This window comes from Epargyreus clarus, unplaced genomic scaffold (genome assembly GCF_041222505.1).
Source record: "Epargyreus clarus isolate Ecla_fem2 unplaced genomic scaffold, WU_Ecla_fem_2.2 ptg000029l, whole genome shotgun sequence".
Taxonomy (NCBI): Eukaryota; Metazoa; Arthropoda; class Insecta; order Lepidoptera; family Hesperiidae; genus Epargyreus; species Epargyreus clarus.
Window position 1 is genome coordinate 9204545 of NW_027332235.1, and position 26834 is coordinate 9231378.

The 26834-nt window shown below is 35.8% G+C and overlaps 1 protein-coding gene across 2 annotated transcripts in view; it reads right to left on the reverse strand.

Annotated features, from left to right (window-relative positions):
* Positions 1-1734: 1734 nt before the first annotated feature.
* The window catches only part of LOC140754339 (uncharacterized), a 140291-nt gene continuing 115191 nt past the window's right edge, over positions 1735-26834 (reverse strand). The window contains exons 6-17 of one of the 2 annotated variants that reach the window (XM_073089334.1): positions 15309-15578; positions 14706-15022; positions 12932-14506; positions 12277-12490; positions 10236-10376; positions 9058-9214; positions 7349-7490; positions 6907-7026; positions 6229-6430; positions 5184-5342; positions 4337-4486; positions 1735-3597 (exon numbers count right to left, since the gene is read on the reverse strand). In XM_073089334.1, the coding sequence (XP_072945435.1) occupies positions 3480-3597; positions 4337-4486; positions 5184-5342; positions 6229-6430; positions 6907-7026; positions 7349-7490; positions 9058-9214; positions 10236-10376; positions 12277-12490; positions 12932-14506; positions 14706-15022; positions 15309-15578 (3565 nt within the window). In that variant the 3' untranslated portion in view covers positions 1735-3479. The remainder of the gene's footprint in view (positions 3598-4336; positions 4487-5183; positions 5343-6228; positions 6431-6906; positions 7027-7348; positions 7491-9057; positions 9215-10235; positions 10377-12276; positions 12491-12931; positions 14507-14705; positions 15023-15308; positions 15579-26834) is intronic. The other variant, XM_073089335.1, reaches the window with a different exon arrangement.

Consider the following 26834-nt stretch of genomic DNA (forward strand, 5'->3'; position numbering starts at 1 on the left):
ATGTAGACTTACTTTTCAATGGATGTCCTATTTAAGAATGTAGTAATCTTCATGTATAAGTATATTTAATCAATTTATTAGCTATGTAACGTATTCTATGCTATACTAGTGGATATTTAAAATTCTATTTTTAAACTAAATACGGTGATAATATTGTGTCGTCATGAAACGAAAATTCTTTTATTAGATTTACTATTATTAATCTATATTTAAAATTATCTAGCTTCTAGGGTAGAAGGTATAGAAATTGCGCTTATCACTATAATATCGTAATTTAAGTAAATCGTTTTATCACATTCAGTGTTTGAGATTATCTTTTATCTAAAGGAAGAGTCCTTAGTACATGTAATACTCATTATTTTAAGCATTTATTCTATGAGCACGCACACGCGTATCTTTGTGTAGTGGAAGTATTATTATAATAAAGTAAGGAAAGAAGACGACTTTTATTTCGCAACCTCTAATCTCCATTCAGGAACTACACACATTAATTTATTTATTGCTATTTTATATGTTGTTTACAAAGGGTATCTATGAAACCACAGACTTAGAAGTTTTTCGCTATGTATGTATGAAACGACGAGAACCACTTAATACGCCTGCGAGCCAGATCCGCATGCCCGCGTGACAGGAAAAAGGGTTTAGGATCTAAATTGCAGTTATTAAGGAATTATGACTTTTTAAATGTTTAAAAACCTTATATTTCAAATTATTGTTTTAAAAATGTACCATGTTCACTTCATGCTTGAAATCTGTAATACCTATGAACATACGAGTTAAATAGAATGCGCCAATCGTTTTCCAAGTTAGATAAGTTTGAACAGACATGCAGTCGATTTGTCTAAGGATCACTGCGGCATAGGCAAATATATCCAATTCCGATTACAGCAGGAATGTTACCTAAATACCATACATATATCTGAGAATATCTGATGGCTGTGAGGCTATGAGGCTGGTTAAAGATATCAATGAGCGTCAGCGTCACTTAACTTTCTTGATGACCCGCGTGTCGGGGCGATCGTCAATCGATTGCCTGTTCGATTTCCGGCCAGACAGATTTTAGGTGATGTTTGGTTTGCTATTCCGTTTCTGAGTGTTTGTGAGTTTGTCTTTGTGTGTCCATGGCTTCCACGACATAAATAGAAAAAATCTAGTAATGGGGTATGAGTGGCTTTTGGACTATATTATACTGAACCCGTCGAAATAAAATAAAATATTTTGAAAACACTGAAATATAAAATTATTTCTACGATCTTACCATTTAGGCAAAGGCCTTCCATAAGGCTACGTTATCATACCAGTGAAGCATTTCTCTATTTTGAGCTTGTATTTGTAAGATATGTTTAAAAAAATACGAAAACTTGATTAAAATACCAGTGGCGCCATCTCTTGAGGAGTTACAGAACATGGCCATTTGTGGTGTGGCAACATCACAATCTTGTTGCTGATCATGTTGAACTCAAAATTGGCGCGTAAATGAAAGTCCATTGACTATTGACTAAAATAAAAATACATATTGATATCTCTGCATCAGTTTTGAACTATTTGATGATACAATAATCAAAGTCCTATCGAAAAAGACCCTTAGTTAAATATAAGTTATTGAGTTCCATTTGTTGTTTCCATTCAAAATGTATATAGTCACAGTAGTATGAGAATGACGAACAAGACTAAATTATAAAAGAGAATTTCAAAAATCAAGGGTAGTTATAGTAGGTAAATGAAAGAAACAAGTCCAATAAAAGTATTTTTATTTTTTTGTTTAAGTATACATCAATTGGTAAATAAATGTTTACAACTACAATGGAAGCAACGATTGGGACCGTTTTTTCGTAACTTAACTCTACGTACATAGGAATTCTAGGTTGCATCTTATATTTTATTACAAAAATACTTGCGACATAACGCTTAGCGAAAAAACAACAAAAGATTATTAAAAATATCATTAGTGACTAATTTATTAAGCCGACTTCAACTACAAAATAATGCTTACAAAAAAATCAGTCTGACATTAACTGACTTATTCCATTTTTGGTTCAAATTCAAAAATGGAATCCGGGAGTTAATGTTGCCACAAAATATCACCCGTTTTCATTTTCCAAATGATGGGGTTCCCGCGAAAGCAAAATATGCAATAAAAATAGAAATTCGCATTTACAATAATATTTTCATTCGATGAAAAAAATAACAAAATCTATTATTTATCAACATTAAGTAGACAACACTTGACTTAACAATAATATAACTCTATGGTAAGTGAGTTGTATAAATATCTAGTTACTTTTGAAATTTATTCGAAAAATGTTCACGGAAACTTTACGTTCCCGTATTCTATAAGATAAAATCCAATATTTATCAAAATATAACATATAACAGTAGAATATATTGAATAAGATCTACGGGCTCATGCCTTGAATAAAATCTATATAGTATTGTAAACACTTTATATTATACTCTATTCATGAACTGGACACAATAAATACTAACTTTCATATATAACTAAATATTATACTATACGTCTAGATTCCACATGACGAAACAAACGACACGCAAAAATTGTTTTTTTTTATTTATGATTGAAGCTTTATTTTGCAGCAAGCATCAAAACTTTCGTGTTTTTTTTTTATTTTTACTGGAATCTGTCTCAATCTGGACATATACCTACAATATTTTTGGTTAAAAATAAAGTCCGACAAGGCTTTGAATAAACGCAGCCTATGCAAGAAAAACATCTTACATTTACAATAATATCATAATTTAACATCCACAACATGCAATCCATTAGCTGTCTAGTGTTCATAGACAAAAAATGAGAGAGACGGTCGTTGTAATCCTTAAGTGGAATTTATAGTAATTTCCACTTGGCTTTCCCTTTTTATATTGCCATATCACATACACTTCATTAAAACATTCCACTTATTCAAAGCTTGTTACTGTAAATATTGAGCTCCATCTTCCAAACGACATATTTTTGTAGCCTTGTCGGACAATACAATATAAATATGTATTTGTCATATACATATACAATGTCAACACGCGTACAACAACATTGAAAAATATATTTCCATTAACATTAAACATCAAATACCAGACTATAACAAATGCACTTCGTTCCAATCTCTTCACTTACACAAACAATAAAAAAATATTCCCACTTTAAAATCAATATGGCAACCCTATCGAATCTAACTTCAAAAGTTCCACGCTAGTAGATAAATGTATATAAGTTTATATTTAAGCCGCATATTGTTCGTTATTAAAAATAAATCAACGTTTGAATCACAATAAACACAATCACTGAGTAATCACTTGAAGAAACCGCAAGTAGGTATTAGGGGCGTTCCACTTAACATCCACGACCTCGGATATCCACGTCTCATAATAAAACATTGTAAGAGAGCCATTCGATCACGGTCGTTGTGATCGTCAAGTGGTACGCGAGGCAGGATACAATTGCATTTGGCGGGTTTGACAGTTGTCTATGGCACAGGATCCTCTTCTGTTCCTTCCTCGGAGTCGTACACGGGGGCGCCATTTTTCAATTGAATCACCGATTTCTTCCTGTGTCTGCGCTCCTTCAGATCTTTCTCGATGTTTCTGGTAAAGATTAATTCAGAAATTCTTAATAAAATTCTTAAGTATGTTCTTAACTTATTTCTACTACTTTTACGTTTAATTACCACCTGTTTGTTGAGTGATATTAATATTTTATAGGATTATTTTAATTCATATTTGAGAATTATAATAATAATTTGATCGTGTTCTGGTGCTGAATATTATTGTAACATCAACCAAAACACTTACGTCGTAAAATTGTAGGAGGAAAAAAATATGAGACCAGTCTCCAACAGTGGGACAGTAATGGATTGACAACAAGCAAGTTTAGGGTTATTAACAATTATCGCAATACCTGGCACCACAGACCTATATTTAAAACAAATACAGATCTGTGCCTGGCATTAATTCTGTACCAAGCGTGAATAAGTTGACAAGTGGAAAATGCACAATTTTATTGCATCTATGTGCAGTATTTGGTGAGAATTATTTAAATGTTTACAAGTGGCATGTGTATGGAAAAAATACCCGTTAACTTCCCTATTTACTCACCATATAGGTAATTCAAACAATCTTAATGTTTATTATGATTAAAAAATATAAAAATGTGTATATATACATATTTGTATGAGTAGGTCGGATCAATATATTCACGCCTGGTACCCAATTATCGGATACATCGCGTTCTTTAAATTGACAAAGAGGAATTGAAGAGGAAGTCTGTAAATAAAGCAACAATTAAGTCCACCTAGGGTCTAAGAAAATTACGAATCATCTATACCTGGCACTAATCAGCGGGTGCATAGCGTTCTTCAGGCTCGCGAACAGGAAGGGGTGGTGGCGCTCCTGCGCGGCCAGCAGCGCGCGCGCGGCCGCCAGCGGCGCCTCCGCCGGGGGGTGGGGCTCCGCGCGCTCCAGGAGAGCTGTTTTTCTAAAAAGACAAATTATAAAAGAATTATGATAGTTTTTCTGAAGAGACAAAAATAATTATGATAACTGAAAAAGTACCAAAAGGAAAAATTATTAAAGGATTAGGATTTGCAAGAAAGTTAAGGATAATTGGGCAGCCTTTAAAAGGTAAAATATGAGGAGTTTATGTGGCTCCCATATGCGGAAAAACGAAATCCATCCCTTTCGGCGATGTTGTTTTTTTACTACAAAGGGTTGAAATTTTGAAGTGTGTGTACCATATCCATGGTATTTTGCAAGATCAGATAGTGTGACTTTAACGCGTTAAATTTTGAGAAGAGCAGTAAAGATTCAAGGTTATGAACATACAATTTTTCATACATTCTCATACTGGGTGTTAACTAACCAATTCTTTGATATTATATCGATTTGTATATTTAAGTCATAAGTATAAATCAACCTAAGATTTAAGTATAAAACTATTTATTAATCTGTGTTAAGATGTTATATTAAGTATTAATTCTTAATATCAATGTTTATAATCCTTCCAAAACGGAGGTTGTAGCTATATGTTAAAATCTATTAAGAAAATAAATATAGTTTAAAAAACTAAAAAACACGCCTTTATCATAAAATTAATTATACTTTACTGTTCCTTAATTGATTCCTAGATTGAAGACTTCTATGAAAATGTATGAAATGCTAAGACATTTACTCACTCATCGTCCCCCGCGCTGCGGTCGCTAGCGGGGCTGTCGGGCGGCGACTCCTTGTCGTCGCGCGCGCAGAACTCCGGCAGCGCGCGCGCGCACGCGAACGCGTCCAGCGAGCGATCGCGCACGTAGATGAAGGGGCGGATTATGCGCAGGTCGTGGTCTCTGTGGATGAAACATTGTTTTGTTTGGTTTGTTTTGTTGAATGTTTTTCTTTTTAAGAATTGGTTTTAACAGAAGAAATAGGTGCTTTTCTTAATCTTAAAATGTTTAAACTTACCATAATAATTAGGTATTCATCGAAAAAATAGATTAGGATCCATTACTCTACTTTTTGGTTAGAGGTACCCAGTTGAAGTTTACGAAAAATATGGAACACAGCACTGCTGTGTTTCGGTTTATAAGATGGAGTAAGGGAAACACACTTATAACAGGAGTCTTAACTTTTTCCTCAGGATGGGCACGCATCTGCGGCCCAACATCAGATAAACTGCGTGCTCGTTTGCTTTTCCTACATTATATTGGCTCTTGCTATGTGTAATTTTATTTCTTTGTTTATTTTATCTGTCATAACTCTGTTAAATCTCGTTCCTATCTTTTAAATACGTATGTCTTTGTTCATTAATTTGTTCCAAAATTTGTATTTTATTCCTTACAACTGTTATTTGCACCCTAGCTGTTATTCTATTTCTTGTTACTTTAACTCCGCACCTGTATGTTGCCTGGAAGAGATCGCTGATTAGCGATAAGGTCGCCTATTATATTTTTAAAATTATAAATTTTCCTTGTGTATATTTCTTATTCTATTATTATTATAAAAAATGTACCAATTCGTACTTGGCCCGCGCGGCAGGTTATGGCCTAAACTCCTCTCACTCGGGGAAGAGACCTGTGCTCAGGAGGAGGGTTACTGTAGGAGTAGGGTTAACGACGACATTATAAAAATAACCTACTTAACACGATAGTGTGCCTCGATACACGCCGCTTCCCAAAAGTGCCTACATTGCGTATGAAGGTACAACAACACCACCTTGAACTTCAAGACACTCACCTAACCCGATAGTGCGCCTTGATACTGTGCAGGCCGCCGCCGTACAGCGCGGCGGCGAGGAAGGCGGCGGCCGCGCGGTCCAGGCTCTGCGCCAGCGCCGCCACGCCGTAGCCGTGCGCCGCCGCCGCGCAGTACACGCGCCGCCGCACCGCGTGGCACGACCAGCGGTGCAGCTCCGACGACTTGGTTGTGCTGTCACGTCCTGGAAAAGAGTATACGTGAAAATAATAAAAACAATTAATAATGAAAGGATATCGGACCTCAACGACGTCAGTGACAATAAAATGCATAGTATTAAAATATGTATATTAAGCATTTCACAATTATTTTTTTCATTTTTGACGTCTTAGGAAATAGTGGAAGATAATAGAAAATTGCATAAATTATTGCTTATAAAATAGCAGAAATAATATTAAGTACATGAAAATGACAGAAAATTGTAGGAAGAAATATATAAACACATACAGATACCAAGACAGAACAGAATTCAAAATTTTCAATCCATCCTATACATATTTGCTTAGCCGGAGATTGAACTCGGAATCGCGGAATCCTTTGCGGGTCAGACCAGGATAGTAACAACTCCATCACGGAAGTCGTCATCGTCGATAAGTAACTACTTTTCTATGACTACAATCTAATCAAATTAAGTTTTAATAATATAATCATGTTCCTTACTTTCCGTTTCTTCATCTTCCAATTTGTCTTGATAAATGAATTTGATGCCGAGAGTTCGGCAGTAGGCCATGAGGTGCAGAGGGTCCACGTCCGATTTCGGCTCGTGAACAAATAAAGCACCTGAAAATGAGAAAAAAATAAAATAAATACAGATATCATAAGTACACTTGAACAAAATTTTTTCATGTAATTTAAGTTGTAATTGAGCACGGATTTTATGAGAAGGTAAATGGAAACTGACAATAAACATCCGTAACTTACTCCATATAAAATAGGGGTTCTGCATGAAGCCGATCACAAATGCGTTCCTGTGGACTAAAATTCGGGATGACTCATTTGTGAGTCAGCCGGCAATGTTGACTATTATTTGTGATATTCCTAAGAGTTCTGAAAAAAATGCTTTATTTCTAAGTGTATTAAGTGACCTTAGGAGTTTTCTTACCAATGCTAAAGTGTATTCCCTTCGCCCTCGAGTAGAACTGGTATTGGTGCATGGTGTGTAGCAAAGCGATGGAGTCCCTGTGTCCAGACAGGCATATCAGCACCTTATCGCCTGGTCTCACCATGTTGTACTCGTGTATGGCCTGGAAGGAGAAATCACAGATGATAATTCGCGGTGTAAGATTCAGATAAACGTATCTACAAAAAATCAAAAAAAGTTTTTTTTCACAAAGCGATTCACAATGTAGTCCTTTATGAAATGGCAAAACGACGAAACGCTATTATTATTCAATATTTCACAAGTTACAAAAAAAGAAATAACATAAGACCCACTTTCGACTGAACCAGACTAACGTATTATGAGTACCGTTAAATTAGTTTTAATTATCATGTTAACTGTTAGACTTATAACAACGTATTTGCCAAAAATATGTTTTTAATCATAGATTATTGTATGTCCACAATATCATTACAATACCATAACTGTATATAATCTCTATTAATCAGCTGGCAAAGTTTGAAATGGCGAATTGTCACACTTTTTTTGCTCTCCTGTAAAATTGACAAAATGTAGATACGTTCATCTGACTCTTACACCGCGAATTATGTGGATAGTTAGTGCATAGCCTTAGGTAGTTTGACTTCATTCGTGATGAAATTTTGTCTGGGATCCTAAGTTGCAACAGCAACAAATATATTCGTCACCCGACTTTTACCGTCAGGAGTCAGGACTGAAGGCAAAAAAGTTATCTCATCCGACTAGTTCAAATTAGAATCAGGTTATCAAGATATGTGTTCATGCAGTTCAGGCTCCCCTAAGATGAATTACAGATCCGTGAAAGTTTGTTAGGACCACCAAACCACACATATCAGTACATGCTCGTTTTAAGACAGAAATAGATAACAGTAGTTTTTATGCGGTTTACTATTATATGCCTTTGATATTTTATTGGACAAGACATAATTGGTGAAAAACTAACGAGTTTAAGATTCATCTCGTGACGAGAAAAAAATATGATAAATTTAGACATCTATCTTTAAAGCTTATTTATATTGACATCTAAACAACTATAACACTGGCACTAGAATGACACTTTGAACAGAAAGCATTTAACTAATTAATAACATTAAGAAAACAAGCGAACTAAACAAAGATATTATCAATAGAGTCATAAACAACTCTAGGCTACACAAGCCAAAGTAAACATCCTTGCTAATGTTTTGGTGTATTTTGCCAACAAGAGCTATAGTTTTGGAATGTTTAGAAATTACTGTAAAGAGTTCTGAGTGTTTATCGAAATCTGAAACCAACGCGCCGTTCTACGGTACTGTTGATTCATGTAATGTTTTTACTTTTGTAGTAAATCTTGGGTAAAAATAAAACGAAAACGAAAATAAAAACAAAATGAACGCTTTTTGCCAAATTCCCGAATGAACGAAGGCCCCAAGTTTCGATTCGAAATCGTTGCGTATATTTTTATATTCAGTGACTATTACATTACACATCTCTAAGTACATAGACTCCGTTTCAAGTGAGTACATTAAGCTAAAATACACATAAATATAGGCAAATTATACGAGTAAGTACAAATAATAAATTTATTATGTAAGTAGATGCCTGATTCGGATTTGAATGCACTGTTTTATACCGCTATGGCGTAGGGTATAAAAAAATCACACGGTAGTCCAAGAGCTTATATCAAAACATACCTCAACAGTAGCCTTCCACACAGATTTGGGCGGGCAGTGCCACTTGCCCTCATCATCGAACGTGAAGTCTGTCAGAGAAGCATCACTACAAGCGCTGCTGTCATCCTGCTCTGTGTCCTCCCAGAACTCTGGCTTGAACAGGCGACTTTCGGACTCGCTGTAAAAGATAAGTAGATTTAAGATAACCTGGGAACATTTTGCACTATCAAAAGCCATCTTGAGCGATCCATTGCTATTGTCGTGCTGCTCGGCATACTTCTCCCCTCAAAACTTTACGTTTGGGTCGTAGTCCAGTCGCTAACCTAGCAGTTCACCAATTTTAAGCAAATTTTTATCATGAGATCAGGATCAGGATCAGAAATGTAGGATTCTTCACGATGTCTTACTCCGACGGTTTGATTTTTGATAATTATTTTGATAAAACAATGATATTTGAGATTAGTATAATGGACGTAGCATGTATGGATGGAGCGTAAATGGCAGAAAGTCTGAACTATTTTCAAGTTATGATTCTGTGAACTATTCTCAACTTATAATGATTACAATGCTAAAGATCTATGTGGCGATACAAAACATGTGACTTCTGTCTTTCAATATAAGAATTGAATTAAAATATTATCATCAACGATGATAAATCTAGTGTAAATAATATGTAAGATTATACTACACAATTATGAGCGTGCAAATATTAACTAGCAATAATCTAACTGCTACTAAAGTACACAGTATCACTTAGAAATACTCAATGACGAAGACGGAAATACTAAACAACCGTGGATAAATAATATGTCAAAATAATGCCACTAACTATCTTTACCTTAAAAATTGTAACTACTGAAGAACAGCGTACCATCGTAGTCCAAAACTAGTAGAAGATGCAATTTCAATAAAGTATTAATAATTGGTGATAAGGTTAAACCCAAAGAACGACAGCGAGCAATAAAGATCCATTGTGGCGGATTCTAGTGTTGCAACTTTCCTCAACCCTCAAGATGACGTCTCAAGTATTCTGAAACACGCTATCGAAGTTTTCTAAAATTCTTGCATATACAAGCTCCAAACTGAGATCGGAGCACGGTCACCAGATTTGATCACCTGGCAGTGATCTTTCTTAGCCAAACTAGTTAAATCTAGATGAAGAAAGAAGCGTGCTCCTGACCCATCTAAGGTGACCTCACCTCCTATCAAAGAACGGTTCCTCTTGGGAAGTGCGATGGACATCGGTTCCGTAACCACTGGACCGGGAACTGCTGGAGCAGCTGGAAGACGCGTTAGACGAGCGGCTGGAACGCTTTGAGTCAGTTGCAGATGGTACCGGCCTGCAACGGATCGGAAGTCTTTATGGTAAAGCATGCTTGCTGATTTAAAGCTTTCCGTGCGAAAATTACCAACGGTAATTTCTTAATCTTAAGCATCCCATGCGGAGGATTTTTTTTGCCAAACCCCAAATAAGGGGATTAGTCAATTCTTGTGCCTTACATAAATATTTGTGTCCTTATTTTGTCGTCCACACCCTTATAAAAGAGACGAAATGTGGCGATGTAATCGAATCCAAAATTCATATGTTACTAAAGTCTTCAGTAGTTCATCAACGTATTGCTACCAAGGAGCAATTTGAGGTTTAAAAGTTTACCATGCATATATTTAGTCTCCTACGCATTTTAGAAGCAATTAGAGAGACAAGGCGAATTACTTTATTGTTGAATAAAACCGTCACTTCTTTAGACTTGTGTAACATGAAGCCGTCGCTTCAACAATTTTATGACGGTATACTTAACTGTCTTGTAAGCTTATGTCGTCGTCTTTTTTAATTTTGAAAAAGATAATTGAGTACGAAACAGCATTGAAAAGACAGAAGTTACAAATTTTGTATCACTAGAATGGTATCATTTTAAAAAATATAAAAAAACCACAATTAAAGTGTACTTCATAAAATGTCAAAAAATACATTTTAAGACTAAAGTCAGAAATAAAAGTGATGAATATCTGAGTGTCGTTGAAAGTTAAACGTAAAAGTTAAAACAAATGTTTGGCACAATGAAATATTGTCTCCCTAAGAAATATTAACCTGAGACAGAAATGTAATTTGATTTATAGCGAACGCTTTTAAAACAAACTCCCATTAAACTTTGTCATCATTTCGCGAGGTTGTGACATTCAAATGTATTTTAAGGTTATTCACTTTTAGTGATCACTTTTTATTTCACTTTATTTCTAAAAAATGTGTTCGCTCAGTGATCTAAATTCTGTGGTAATCAATTCACTAGTAAAAATTGCACTAGTAGTTACCAAAAATTAAGGAAAATCGGTTGATAAACAAAACAGAGAAACTGAACTCTTTTGTCTTTGTCTACTTATACATCGATTTATACTCTTTAAAGTATTAATAATTCAATCAATCTGTTAAATATTTTGGTTTCAAAAGATCTTTTTTTTTAATTTTAAATAGTTGAAATTGTTAAACTTACATTTTTGATACGCAAAATTTTGACAGATTGAGATTAAAGATTATGTAAAAAATATAAACAATGTCGAATTGTTACGAATATTTTTGCCTATTGGCTTAAGAAGTAAATGAAAACATTTACAGATTCCCAGAAATTTGAGATTTTGGAGGTCCAGAACATAATTTCAGTTTATTTATAGATTTAATGTGTAGTGCAAGTGCCAAATGCACTTAGACGAAAGAAAATGTCTATATCACCACCACACGTTAACATTCCTTGTAAAACATTAGCGCTGTTTTATTATATTCAAATAACTAACAAAACTATAAATAAACGAGTGTTATATTCCGTCGATGCCAAAATACATTTATTATGACGCCAAACTACTTATTCTTAGGAAACGTACAGTGACCATAGATAATATTCATTTTGTGGAAGAAATTGCCAATTCCACATCTATCCGTATTTAATTTTTGATAACTATGTACTTCTTGATATTGCTGTTATACAATTAAGTCTAGTTTTTTATAAAGACGTAATCAAATAAACATGCATGCAGTCCATCTATTGGTAACTGGCCACAGCAGCCAATAGACATCTGTAAACAGCCTCGTATCTGTATCTTACCTGAGTTCGACCGATGCGATGCTGAATCTAAGAACTACGTTGGAAGGTCCCTTATAAGTGTATCTCCCTCACCAGAGCCATCAAATTAGAACACAGCCGCGCTTAACACCGTTGTCTAAGTCAGAATATAACAGAAAAATCTTACCGATTCTGTCTTTCATCATCTGGTATCTGGAAGATTACTCTAGAAGAGTCTGTTTCTTCGAATCTCTTCTCGGGTCTAGCGTGGTCTCCAGAACATACTGGAACACCTTCAATGATATCAGGAACCTCACTCTTCTCATGTTTCTGGCACCGAAGCCTGCCCTGCAGTTTCCTTAACTTATTAGTCGCAGGGTCTGAAGATGTCCGCCACTTCACTGAAATAATCGTAAAATCATCTCAATTTATTCTGACACGAAGCTATGAAATCTTCATTATTATGGCAATAAAATGTTCAGTGTTTGAGTACGTTGAATGAATATTGAATAAATAAAGTCTGGATACCGTCAGTTGTGAACTAGAAATGATGAAGATGTTAACTGAAAACATGCTTTGTTTTATGAATAGTAATTTAAAAGTCGTTTCATAACACTGCAGATTTAAAGATTTCAGATCATATTAAGAACATTACATAAAAGTAGATTCTGTTTAAACTAGTATGGTTTGGCCGCCAAGGTTCCACTGTTCCACCTATTCTATATGGTTAGTTACAATGCCCATGGGCGGCAGTGACTACTTACTATCAGACAGACAGCAAGCTCATTTATTACTTCATTCTTACAAAAAAGGAAAACAAAAAATTTTATAAATCAACTTACCAAAATCCATGTAAGAGTCAGTTTCAGTAAACGTCATGTTAATGCCACTATCTTGAGAGCTGATAGACGGATTCTGGCACCAAGCCTTCTTGATACAGCAATGTCTGCACGCTGCGTCCGCGCAACTAACTTCATCATCAGACAGCTTGTTTGAGCTCAATGATTTAGGAAGATTTGGAGAATTCTGCTGTGTTGTCATCACTTGTATTATAGTATCTGGTGTTGATGTTTCACTGGAGTTGAAAGAGATGCTGTTTGGGCCTGACGCCTCATGTGAAGGGGTACCATGAGATGATTTAGGAGACTGACCATTAGGCGAGCGCTTGCAAAATGTATCTTCACCATACTCTGAGGGAAGTACTGGGCTGGTAGGACATTTTCTCAAAGACTGCGATGAGTTCAGCCTTTTAAGATCTAAACCTAACTCAGGGCCAGAACCAATTCTTTGTCTGCTCGGTTGAGGTGGCGAGCTTTTGCGGGAAGAAGATCCTGTATAATCTGGAGATATCATTTCGTCCACCTGGTTCACCATTTCACGAATTTCATGTTTTACCTCCGAAGCCATTTCTCTGGACATTCCCATTAAATATTCTGCTACATCTGTCACCGATATAGAATTCTTATCACTCTGACTAGAAATTGAATTCATACTAATATTTGACTGTTCGAGATTATCGGAATTCTCAAGAATATCGTCCACTTTAGAAATCACCCCTCGTATTTCGGATTTGATTTCTGTTGCTAGTTCCTTTGTCATTTCTTTGACATACGCGTGAAGGTCTTCAGAGGTATGCGAAGTAACCGAAGCCGTAGGTGACGTACGCCCTACTTGGCTACAGTCCGAAATCGATGTACTACTTTGAGTGCTATACGGGAATGCTCTGTCGGGTGAGATCATAGGATCATCTAAAGACTGCAGATCTGTTTGACTGCCACAGTTACAAAAGCTGCCTGTTTTGTCAATTATATTATTAGGACTCGTTTCTTTTAAACCAAGGTTGAGTTTAGTTTGTGCGCTTAACTGTACGGGTGGACTATCAGATCCCAAACTGTAGCATCTAGATCTCATTAGCATAGGTTTAGCGTTCTGAGTGACTATACGTAGTGGAGACACAGACTCCCCGACTGCAAATTTTACTGGGTGTGTTACAGCACTGAATGGAATAATTTCTTCTTTATGGACTTCTCTCAAACTAGATTCTCTTGAATAGAATTTTTGTTTCTGCTTAAGTCTAAATATTTGGCAATCATCAATTGCTGAAAGACTGAAGTGTCTTGGAGATGATCCCAATATAGGCGACGAAGTCATAGAAGATCTTGATACATTCAGACTCTTCCTTGCTCCAGTGTATCCAGATGGGTCAAATGGCACAATATGCTTCACATTGGTTGATCTGCCCAGTAGAAGCTCGTGGGCTTCCTTCGGTAACATGAACCACCTCAAATAATCTATGCGAGGATTGAAACCAACTTCTGGTTCAATTGAGCATTTCATAGCCAGCTTTCTGGCTCTATTAAAAAGATTTCTAGCCGTTTGCAAACATTCGGTATATGTTTGTGGGAATATTCCTGGTCCTGTAAATTTGAAAATAAAATCATTACTCTATCATATAATATTCTATGCTGGTTTGAAAAGAGAAAGTTCCGAATTTGTCTTCCAGATCAGACAAATAAACTTATATACCATTAGACAATATAAGAGGAGGAAAGATTTGATAACAGGTAAGAGAAATTAAAATATATAAAAAAAACTTAAAAAATTCAAAGTTCTTACCAGAAATTCGTCTTTCATGAGCAGTTACTTGTCCATCATGGAACCTCAATGAATGCAGGGATTTCTTATCTCTAAGAACAGCGCTTGAATGGTGTCTCCACTGTCCTGTTTCTGAGTTGACCACGTACTGAGGCAATATCTTCCAGCCTTCAGTGGCGACCATCTTCAGCGCTTCCAGAATGAACGCCAGTTCATTGTCCGACATGAAGTAAGGGAATGATACCCTGCAGAAGCCAGGTCTCAAATGTTCGTTGTATATGGGTACTTCTGGAGATTTGACATCGCTAAGTTTGCGAACTCGTGCGATTTCTTTTTGTCTGAAATTACAATTTACCTGTTTTATTGATTCTGTGACAAAATAATATGTGTTTTGTTTGTTAACGGGGTGTCTTAAAAGTACCCTTCACCCTAGAATCATGAACAGAAAAAAAACCTGTGATAGGTGATATGCACCTACATTTATAGATGAGACGATATAGACGAGATATACTGTAATTATATCCTGGCGTTACGCGTTTGAAAGAACTGAGTTCCAATGATACACTACTGATACACTAATCATACCAATGATACACTAAGAACAAAATCATTTATGAAACTTACGCCTCGACATTCAGTAGTTTTTCGTACTCCTTGAGGAGTTGATCGTCAATTCCAAGGACATCAGACCCATAGCTCAGGGTGCTGTTCAAGCCTCCTCTCGCCTGGATCCCGAACACATCATTCAGGATAGCACATATGAAGTTATGATGAAGGAACGTGCCACGGGGGTGCTTCACCATCAAGGAGAAGATGGGGAGTCTTCGCACTGTTGCTGACTCGCTTCCGAGTACTATCAGCTCTGGTATATTCTTAATATGCGAAAGGACTTGTCTGAAACAAAAAAATATACATTTCATCATCACCTTTATTGTGCGACTGCTTTTTTTTGGAATAAGAAATAATTAGGCCATGACGTTGACTAGGTTTCAATTAATAGATTTCACCACAATCTTATTTTAAAATATTAAAATAATAATAATAAATGTTGTCATTAGGAAAATATCTTTACAATTACGTAAAATTAGCAGAAAATGCTACTTGGAATTGATAATAATAAATAGCTCTGCCCTAAAAAGTAGTATTCACAACTCCTTTTCTTTCCAAAGCATAAAATTTTTAGAGCATTCTGCTGCATTCATTTCTGTATTCCAAAGAATTCTTTCCGGCGAGAAGTAAAGTGGGTTGTGTTATGAGTATAAAAATAAACACCAAAACAAGAATGACCTAAAACAAGGTACACAAACAAGTCTAGCAGAACGGATGTGAGTGAAGACAAATGGGACGACACATAAGGAGACGAGAGCTACTTAAAATATTCTGTGACATAATTTCCGCTTACATCCTATGTAGGTAGCTTTTTTGTTACTGTGTTTGCGACTTTTTAGAATTGCGAACATTTAGAATACTTTTTGGAATATCTATCAAAATAGATATTTTATAGTTATTAGTTTAATAAATAGTACACGTTTTTACACGCAAAATATTGGATAGATTTTTTAATAACATTGAAACTCTGGTGAAAGATAATAGCCCTACAAAAGTGTGTGATATAAGTGTCGAGATCGAGGTGTTACATTTGCATCACGACAATATGACAATAGTGAAAATAGGTTCAGTTTGTTGGTGTTTTCCGTGAGCTTGATGGATAACGTTGTACAATTGACGTTATACTTGAATCAACCATAGATAAGTAAAGATTACTCACTCCTAACAAGAAAACGTAACCAGCTTTGACAATTGAAATTGTCACTGTCATCTATTTTCGTGTTTGAAAAATATTTAAAAAATGTAGTTTTAAGATCATTTACGAATGAAACGATATTTCGCCGCACTTTTTCTTCGATTTCGTGTTTTTGCACTACTTAAATGCGCATGTCGGCATTGTTCCGCGTAAATTACACCATGCCAGCCATTAAACGGCTAACGGAATTGTTTGCCGTTTAAGCCATTTACTGGCTTCCTTCAATTATAAGACGGTGAGATATCTATACTTATCTATGGAATCAACGCGAAAAAGATCGCATGCACATCTCGTCAATAATATAATTAATTATTGGGTTAATTATTTTAATAGTAGGCCGATTATTTATTATTCAATTTCATATAATCATTATCAACAAAAGATTTAATTATATCGAATATTTATCAACGATTTATGAAAGATAAAAATGATATAACAAAAAATTAACTCTTATCAAATTGGGACAAATTTAGTAAACAAAAGAATTAAGTACGAAATTGGTAAGAAAGATATGGCGGATCTATGCATTATTTATCAAGAATAATAACGTGTTTAAACAATCATTTGAATGTAAATTTATTCAGATTATATTCGCAATATTTTTCAAGGAAGCCTGTAGGCTTATCCGGACAAATATAATTGTTATCTTTGTACAAAGGAAAGAAAAATTTAAAGTGCTTGTTGTTAAAAGTAATTTACGTGTTTAATTATTGATTAATAACTGTATTTTGTAATTTGGGACGGTATAATGTAAGGATAACGCTACACTAGTATAGTCTGCGTAAAACTGCTAGTCCGCTCTGAATATAGAAATGAATCGCGTCGCCATAGCAAATTGTATGACTACACCTGCTCGCAACAACTTCAGAGCGGACTAGCAGTTTGGCGGGGACTATAATTGTTAGACGTTGATTACACTCATAGTCCCACATTAGGATTTCTTGTCGTGAATTCCATGGTCACAAACATAGACCTATCTGGGGTTGATTACAGATGTCCATGGGCGGCAGTAGCCACTTACCATCAGGTGGGCTGCATGCTCGTCTGCTACTCCTATATTATAAAAAAAAAAATAGAAGAAGACAAACAGTCAGAACCAGACAGAAATATAAACTCATCATTTACATATCTTTCTGGCCGGGGATCGAACCCCGAACCCACTGCGCGTCGGACCGGTATGGTGACCGCTCCGCCACGAGTGTCGTGGTCTGCTGTTTTCTTAGAAATGCTCATAAGTATGTAGTGCTAGTATGTCGAAAATGATACGACAGAAGCAACAAGACGGTCGGTTCTTAGTAAAATCGTTTATTTATGTAAAGTCTCTCATTTAAATGTGTATATAAAATGGTTAACTTTAATCATAAAGAAGTTTGCCTATATAATGTCAATCAATCTCTTTATTTCTTAAGATTTTAATTAGGACACTTTAATGTCACGATTACGACACGACGCATTCACGACGCCGGCGTTTGTTAAACATTATTTAACATTGTCCAATTATATAAAAATATACATTTAATTATTATAATTCTTTAAGAAATATGATGCAATAAACAGAACAAGCTAAAAATAACTCGAATAGAATTGAATGACTGAATTGAAGGTTACTCTTTGGAATTACAGATTATTTGTAAATATTTGAACCGGAAGTCACCGGAAATACGGGCGAAACATGGCAAGAATGTAAATTACGTTATGTGTGTATTTGTGTTTTTTATTGTCATTTTATTCAAAACCAAGATTTGTATATTCAACTACTTATATAGTAGGAATAGACCGGACGTGGGTAGGAAAAGTGTTATTCGTCAAGTTATTACCAGTTGGTAATAAGTATGTGTCAACCGACAATCACACCTAGCAGATGTTAGAGTGAAGTGGAGTGAAAGGATTATAGAGGGGCCATTTTAAAGATTTTCGTATAAAATCTATATCTTATAGAGGACACCCATCTCGGATTGATTGACAACATATTACCAATGGGTAATAAGTTACTGACACTTCCTTTCTTGATCCGATCTATTACTACTACATAATAAATATATAAAATTCTCGTGTCACAATGTTAGTTACCGTACTCCTCCGAAACGGCTTTACCGATTTCCACCAAATTTTATACGCATATTCAGTAGGTCTGAGAATCGGCTACTATCTATTTTTCATACCCCTAAGTGATAAGGGTTGTTCACCCTTAACATTTTTTTTATTTATATGGGAACACAACGTTTGCCGGGTCAGCTAGTCATAAATAAAGACATTTGTATGCAACTATATTTATACCCACTCAAGATCACGTGACATGAATACAGATAATACAAGTATCAAAAGCGTACACAGATAAAATTAAAAATAGAACCGTGTTGAAGCGTGTTTGCAATTTAATTACAGATTTAGGGAAATGATCCGGGCGACACTAGCATAAATAGTACGAGACAAGGTTAAGCTTAAACATAAGAACTTGTGTAAGGGTATTATTATTATTTAGAATATAAGAGTAGCAGACGAGCATGCAGTCCACCTGATGGTAAGTGGCTACTGCCGCCCGTGGACATCTGTAATCAACCCCATATAGAGATATTCCTACCTGAGGTCGGCCTCAAATGCGCCGCTACCCCTGAGGACTAAACTGGAACGCCTCGGAAGTATGTCTCCCTTACCACACCCTTCAAAACGTAACACAGCAGCGCGTAACACTGCTGTTATTAGGCAGAAATAGGTTTGGCGGTGGTGCCGCCGGAGTCGAACCACAAAGGGTTCTACCACCTTCAATTATTTATTTGAGATATATCTATTTTGCCAGCGTTTTAATACTTTTTTAAAATATATTATCTATGTTAATACGAGAAGTCTACCAAATTGTATTAGGCCAGTGCGATGTACTGTCGCTTAAACTACCTATTTATACTCGGCCTATTGATCGAGGGGTCCGAGGTTCACATCCCAGGCAAGCTCTGATTTTCAATTATATGCGTATTAGAAATTAATCATCCCTTGCCTAAACGGTGAAGGAAAACATCGTGAGGAAATCATACTTCAGAAATTAAAAAAAAATAAACGGTATGTGAAGTCTATCAATTCGCACTTGGCCAGCGTGGACTATGGCCTAATCCTTCTCATTCTGGAGACCCGTGCCCAGCAGGACAATAATGGGTTGATGATGAATAATAAATGAAGACCGCTAGACATTTGTACATATTAGCATTAGAAGCGTCGTTTACCGATGTCTTGGTCGATTCCCCGTTGGACAGTTGCCAGGCACCTGGCATCACTGGGCGTCTCTCGTTTAAACTAAATAACCATTTCTAATCGCATTCGCAAATATTTACCCACAGTGTTTGAGCTTTTTGGACTTTTAAGTAGCTAGTAAAGTGGTGTATTATTCAGCCTACAGTTTTTAGCTAGGCACATAATACGATTTTGTATATTTATGTAGGTATATTGGTATTGTTGTGTCATCTAAGATAACTTTAATATTAGCAAACGAGTAAGCTGATGGTAAGTGGCCAATGACGCCCATGGACATCTATAATCTTGATTGGATTATAGTCACTCACAGACCTGTAGAGTCACTCGGTCAATTTTACTATTATATCAATGTCTATTAAATATTGGACAAATTTGGACAAATGTTTTGTGTTTTATTAAATAAAATTATTGAAGGTGGTAGAACTCTTTGTGGTTCGACTCCGGCGGCACCACCACCACACCTATTTCTACCTAATAACAGGAGTGTTAGGCGCTGCTGTGTTCCAGTTTGAATAGTATGGTAAGGGAGACAGACTTTTCCGAGGCGTTCCAGCTTAGTCCTCAGGGGCAGCGGCGCATCTGTGACCGACCTCAGGTTCCTACCTGATATTCCTATATCTAATCGTATCTGGGGTAGATTACAGATGTCCAAAGGCGGCAGTAGACACTCACCATCAGGTGGACTGCATGCTCCTCTGCTACTACTATATTATAAAAATAATAGCTGTCCAACTCTTGTTAAATAATTATATTAGGTCTAATACCTAAAAAATTTGGTACTTAGAAAATCTCAATATAGTAGGTACCTACTTTTATCAAGCGCAGAGAACTACCTAAACCCTCAATTTGTGAGAAAACCAGTAGCAAACAACGAAACATTTCAAAATAACAAGAAAAGAAAACAAGTTAATGGAAACCAAACTCCACAATAAATAACGAATTAGCATCACAATGGAATATTTTTACCGGAGAGCTTGTAACCTTGACTGTCAGATTTATTTCTATTAATATTTATGCCCCAATAAACAATTCGCTTATTTATAGCCTTTGGTCAAGATGAACAAAAATAGCCTTATTTTAACTTGATAAAGCGAGTTCCAGCTGTATATACCTATATGTATTAAGTGATATATTTATTTTAATATTAGCTTGTTAAAGCGAGTTTCAAATGTATCTTTATGTACCTATATGTATTAAGTAATATATTTATCTTAATAGAATAAAACATTTTTTTGCAATACTGAAGTAACAAATTATGCAGTGATAAGTAGCTACCACCCACGGACGTCTGTAATCATCCCTAAATGAGAGCTCTGATGATAGCCATAAATGTATTGCTACTCCTGGGGACTATGTTTTGAAGGTGGTAGAACCCTTTGTGGTTCGACTCCGGCGGCACCACCGCCACAGCTATTTCTACCTAATAACAGCAGTGTTAGGCGCTGCTGTGTTCCGGTTTGAAGGGTGTGGTACGGGAGACAGACTTTTCTGAGGTGTTCCAGCTTAGTCCTCAGGGGTAGCGGCGCATCTGTGGCCGACTTCAGGTAGGAATATCTAATCCTATCTGGGGTTGATTACAGATGTCCATGGGCGGTAGTAGCCACTTACCATCAGGTGGACTGCATGCTCGTCTGCTACTCCTATATTATAAATGTTGAAACGCTTCATTTAAGTGTCTTCTTTACCACACACATCAAACTAAAAGGCAACAACACAGAAATACATAGATGGCGGTAGTGATTTCAAAAACAAAGCAGTAATAGGAACAGCTGAATTAATTCTTTTTTAAATTGCTTATAACTTCATGTTTTACATATAATGTTTTTAGACATTATATATATGACATAATAACTTTATATTATTTCAAAGTGGCGTATGGGAGGAAATAAGTAAATATCTTAGTGAGGAGATATGCGTTTGTGTGCTTGTGAAAATATTAGTCATTGCAGTGTAAAGATAATGATATAAGCAATCTCGCATAATAATTCATTGTGACAGTCATTAAACACTGCACACTCCTTAGAACAAAAGCAGAAGACAAAGCCTCCAGACACAACGGGATACCGCATAAAGAACACAACCGAACTGTGTTTGAGTGACACTAAGGTCCTTTTAGAAATTGGCCAAATGACAAATCGGCAGAATTTGAAATGCTTCAATATTTTATTCGAGAGAATTAGGGCCTTCCTGTCACGCGGGTTTGTGTAAGTCTAGTAGAACCCTATGAGGTTCGACTCCGATGGCACCACCACCACTCAGATTTCTGCTTATAATAGTAGTGTTACTGTAACAGCGCTGCTGTGTTCTGGTTTGAAGTATTGGTAAGGGAGACATACATTATCCGAGGCGTTCTAGACTAGCCCTCAGGGGTAGAGTCTATTTTAGCCGACATCAGGGCCTATTCTTATCTGGGGTTGATTACAGATGCCCATGGGCAACAGTAACTTACCATCTGGTAGACTGCGTACTAGTTTCCTACTTAAATATGTTGATTGACCATGATTGACAAATGAACGAACACGGAAAAACAACTTTGTACGTATCAAAATTTAGTACGAGAGCCGAAGTCTACCTTTTTAGTTCGAGGTGAAAAGACTAAAACAAATGATAAAGCAATTATTAAATGGACACCTATTAAAATTCGTCCCGTGATTAATTATAGAGCATGGTACATTACATTTATTACATGCATAAAACCACTACACTATTGCAATTAGGGACTAATGGCTATAATCCCTCAGTGTCTATTAGGGACAGGTATTAATTTTGAAGACAATATGACAAATTATCTGCCACCCTTTATTTAATTAAAAAAGTCACCTTCAGTTTATAATACTTCTGAAACTTATATAATTCAATGAACAAAAGTACAAATGATATATTGAAGCCATATTGGGGAAGTTTGGCAAAGTGAGATCTCCCGCCGGGCTAGGTGATCATGCCCGGGGAGCGGCCGTGCTCCGACAGTCTCAATTCGGAGCGTGTATATATGCAAGATGTTAGGAAAACTTTGATAGTGTGATTCAGAAGCGCCATCTTCCAATCAGCTGCAAGACATCGCTACATCACCCATTAATAAACAGTGCCATCTATTGACGACTTGCGGGAAGTCTCCACAGACGTCTAACCAACCTCAGATAAGATTAGATTTCTACTTGAGGTCGACAGATGCACCGCTACTGCTGAGAACTAAGCTGAAATGCCTCGGAAAAGCACATCTCCCTATCCTCTATATATATTTTTTAAATAAAATCAAATCAAAATTTTATAGTTTATTCAAAATAGGTGTTTTTACAGAGCACTTTTTGAGTTTGGTTTCCAAAAGGCAAAAGTTAGCCATTTAAGGTAGTTCAAACAACAGATTTGCAAAAATATTATGCAAGCAATTGTTCAGTAATTCATACGTTCTGTTTGCTCTGACGACATTCCATTGTCCATGTTTACATAATTTATTTATCGTGTTTACTTGTGAGGTCTTATGGAGAACAATAGTGATATGCGTTTTAAACGGTCATTTCAATAAATTTATCATAAAATAAAACAGTTTGAAAACTCGAGATTATTTCGAAATTTGACCAACTTCTGTCTGATAGAAATTGTCCAATTTCGATCTTTGGTAGACTTAAAATGGATAGATTGAATATTAATAAAGGGCGATACGTACAATACGTATAAGTAGTGATAACCTAGTAATTAAGAAACTCTGCCTCTAGACCAAAGGGTGCGAGGTAAAATCTCAGGCTCCTCTGGTTTTTCCAAGTTATGTGCGTATTATAAATTAATAATCACTTGCGTAAATGGTGAAGGATAATATCGTGAGGAAACCTGCATACCTGAGAAATCTAAAAAAAGTTTTCAAAGGTATGTGAAGTCTACCAATACGCACTTGTCCAGCGCGGTGGACTATGGCCTAATCCTTCTCATTCTGAGAAGAGACCCGTGTCCAGCAGTGGACAGTAATGGGTCGATGATGATACGTAAAAAAACATCAACCGTGACTTACAAAACAAAATATTTACGTATGTTTCAAGAACCTGATATTACCAAATGCTATTAAAAATGATCGTGGGCGTCACATTAATGAAAAATAGATCAATTCTCATCCATTTCATTGGCAAAACAAAGTAACATGATATCGTCCATAGATAGATAGGGTATAGAACGTGATTAATTTCAGATTGCGCAAATAAAGAGCAAATGCCGTGAATACGAAAATAATTAATATCTAAAGTAATACTTGATAGCCATTCCAAAATAGCTCACGTTTCAAAAAAATAAGTTGAGATTGTTAACCTTATTTGTTGTGGAGCTGTTTTTCTTTATGTCGAGGGAATTAGATAAAACATGTATTCTATTAGTATGAGTCAGATTTTGTTTATGCTAAGTGGCAAAATTTCATACGGGCTCATTTGGATCATGTTTTATCTATATTTACAATGCTATCTATAGGTACTTTTTTATAATATAGGAGTAGCAGACGAGCATGCAGTCCACCTGATGGTAAGTGGCTACTGCCGACCATAGACATCTGTAATCAACCCCAGATAGGATTAGATATTCCTACCTGAGGTCGGCTACAGATGCACCGCTACTTCTGAGGACTAAGCTGGAACTCCTCGGAAAAGTATGTCTCCCTTACCACACCCTTCAAACCGGAACACAGCACCACAGTCGAACCACAAAGGGTTCTACCACCTTCAGAAGAAAGATAATGTCCTTTCAAGAAGAGACTTATGTCCAACAATTCAGTTCTTTTACGTATAAATAGTAAAGTAAAAATTTAAAATAAGCATGTATGGCGATGACATATGCAATATGGCTTCAAGAGTTCACTCATATGTTCTATTTATACTCTCTGACCGCTGCGGCCGTGAATAATTGCTCTTGTGCTAAATATAGAGCATACAGAAATAAAGATCGTGCTAAGGAAAAGATAGTTTAAATTGTCCCACCGCTGGGCAATGGTCACAGGGTGAAAGGGCTTAGGCCAGTATTTCTTAAACTTATTTCTTGTAGCGCCCCCAAAGGTCAACAAAATTCCGATTTCTGAATGGAAAAAGTGCTCGTCAATCGTTGATATAATCTTGAGATCGCCTCGTTTTGTCTTTTTATTTTAAAAATACCAATCGCTCTTTCAGCACCCTGTCTTTTCCTTAAGAAGCTTCACAGTCACCTTTTGGGAAACTAGCACCCATAAATTCAAACACCTTTTAAAACTTTGCTTATTTAAATCAAAGCAAGTAGATCTGAAAATGTTTTCCTTCACTGTTTAAGCAAGAGTAAATTAATTTCTAATACGCACATTTCTTACAAAAATAATCTTAGCTCATATCTTAAAAATAGTGTTTTACTTTAATTAAATATAGGATTTTTACATTTTTGCCTAACAGTATTGTGAGTGCTATTTGCATACCCAGAACCTGTCAGTAATGAAGTAAAAAACAGTTTTTTTGATGACGACAGTGTTATTTTTCGGAAAAGTGAAATATCGCCGTATTTTATTCGCTTTTTGCTTTTTTAGTAAAAACCTACAAAGTGCATCCAATTTACATCGTATACAATTCACTCTGAAACGAATCACCGATATTTTTTCAGTAAAAATGTTTTTGCGCAGTTTGAAAACCATTTTTATGAATAGATTTCTCCAGTTTTCACATACATGATTCATTTTCTTATAATATAGAGATTGTAAACGAGCATACAGTCTACCATACACTGTCGCCTGTGGACACCAGTAATAAATCCAGATAGAATATGAGTCCTAACTGAGGCAGTTCTGGACTAACTTCTAGTGAGATGGAGGTCGTAGTAAAAGTTTCGAGGCAACGGGCTAGGAGGATTCCGATTGCTTTTTTTTGAGCTCCCGGAGTTTTTTATGCAGCGCCGAGGACATAAGAAATAACACTTGATCGCTTCCACGCCACTGGCATTGCTAGGTTACCTTTTTACCATCGGATAGGTGCCTTCTGAAGGTTTCCTCCTCAGTAACAAACATATGTTGTGGAATCATAGAGTGCTCTACCACCTTGTATAGGGCAATGTCCCGACATTGAAAAGTGATAGACGTAACTGTCGTTATACTGCTACAGTAACATCGTCGTATTTAATACTATTTTATAGTACCAAAACGTAACTGCTTTATTCTAGTTTCAGACTATACCTAGCAATTAAGACTTTATGACGTTTTACATGGCGTCTTGACATAGCGGTCATACCAAAGACGCTGAAAGTTCTTAGTACAATCTTTTGCCAAGCAAGCATCCAAATAATTTAGAAAAAAACTGGATTTGAGTATTTATTTTTTAATTTGTTCATGCTCATCATAGATTAGTAAAGATTACTCACTTCTAACAAGAAAATGCAACCAGTTCTGAGAATTGAAATAGTTACGTAAAAATTTTTGCCACGTCTCCGTGCTAAAATATCCCCAAAATATTTGAAATATTTATTATTTAAATTACGCACTATTAGCTATTAAATTTTCTCTAAAAATGATTTATTTGTTAAAAATTAAAAAAAATAACTGACAAATCTTCCTTTTGTGGCTTAATCAAAGATGCTCATACCTAACTTAGAAAGACGTAATGCAGGACTAAATCAAAGATTAATAAATAGTTACTGCGTAAACTAGACTAAACAATTATTCTTTTATATACCAATAAACAGTGAGATCGTAACAGCTATAAAAGAACTGGATAATAACAATGTTAATGACAAACAGACGTACATTAGATCGCAGAGCGTTTTATTAACGTTCTTGTTACGTAACGTCACACACTAACCTATATTCTTCGATAACGTAAAATACTTTCGGTGCTAACGACAATTTATTTTTATAAAGTTAGTCACTCTCTAGTGATTAGAGTAACAAAATAACTTTTTATTTTGTGCTAGATTCGAGTGAACAATATTCGATTTTATTTTTTGTATAAATTGATTCAATTGTGATTGTAATTTGTAAAAGGCAGAATTTGGTATTTGCCTTTTAACCGACTGCCGAGGGTAATGTTTTTCGCGCATATGTATATCTCTTTTTAAACAGCCAAAATTGTGGGAGCGACGTAGGCTACATTTTTAGTTAAGGTTTTTGGTGTTATAAATAA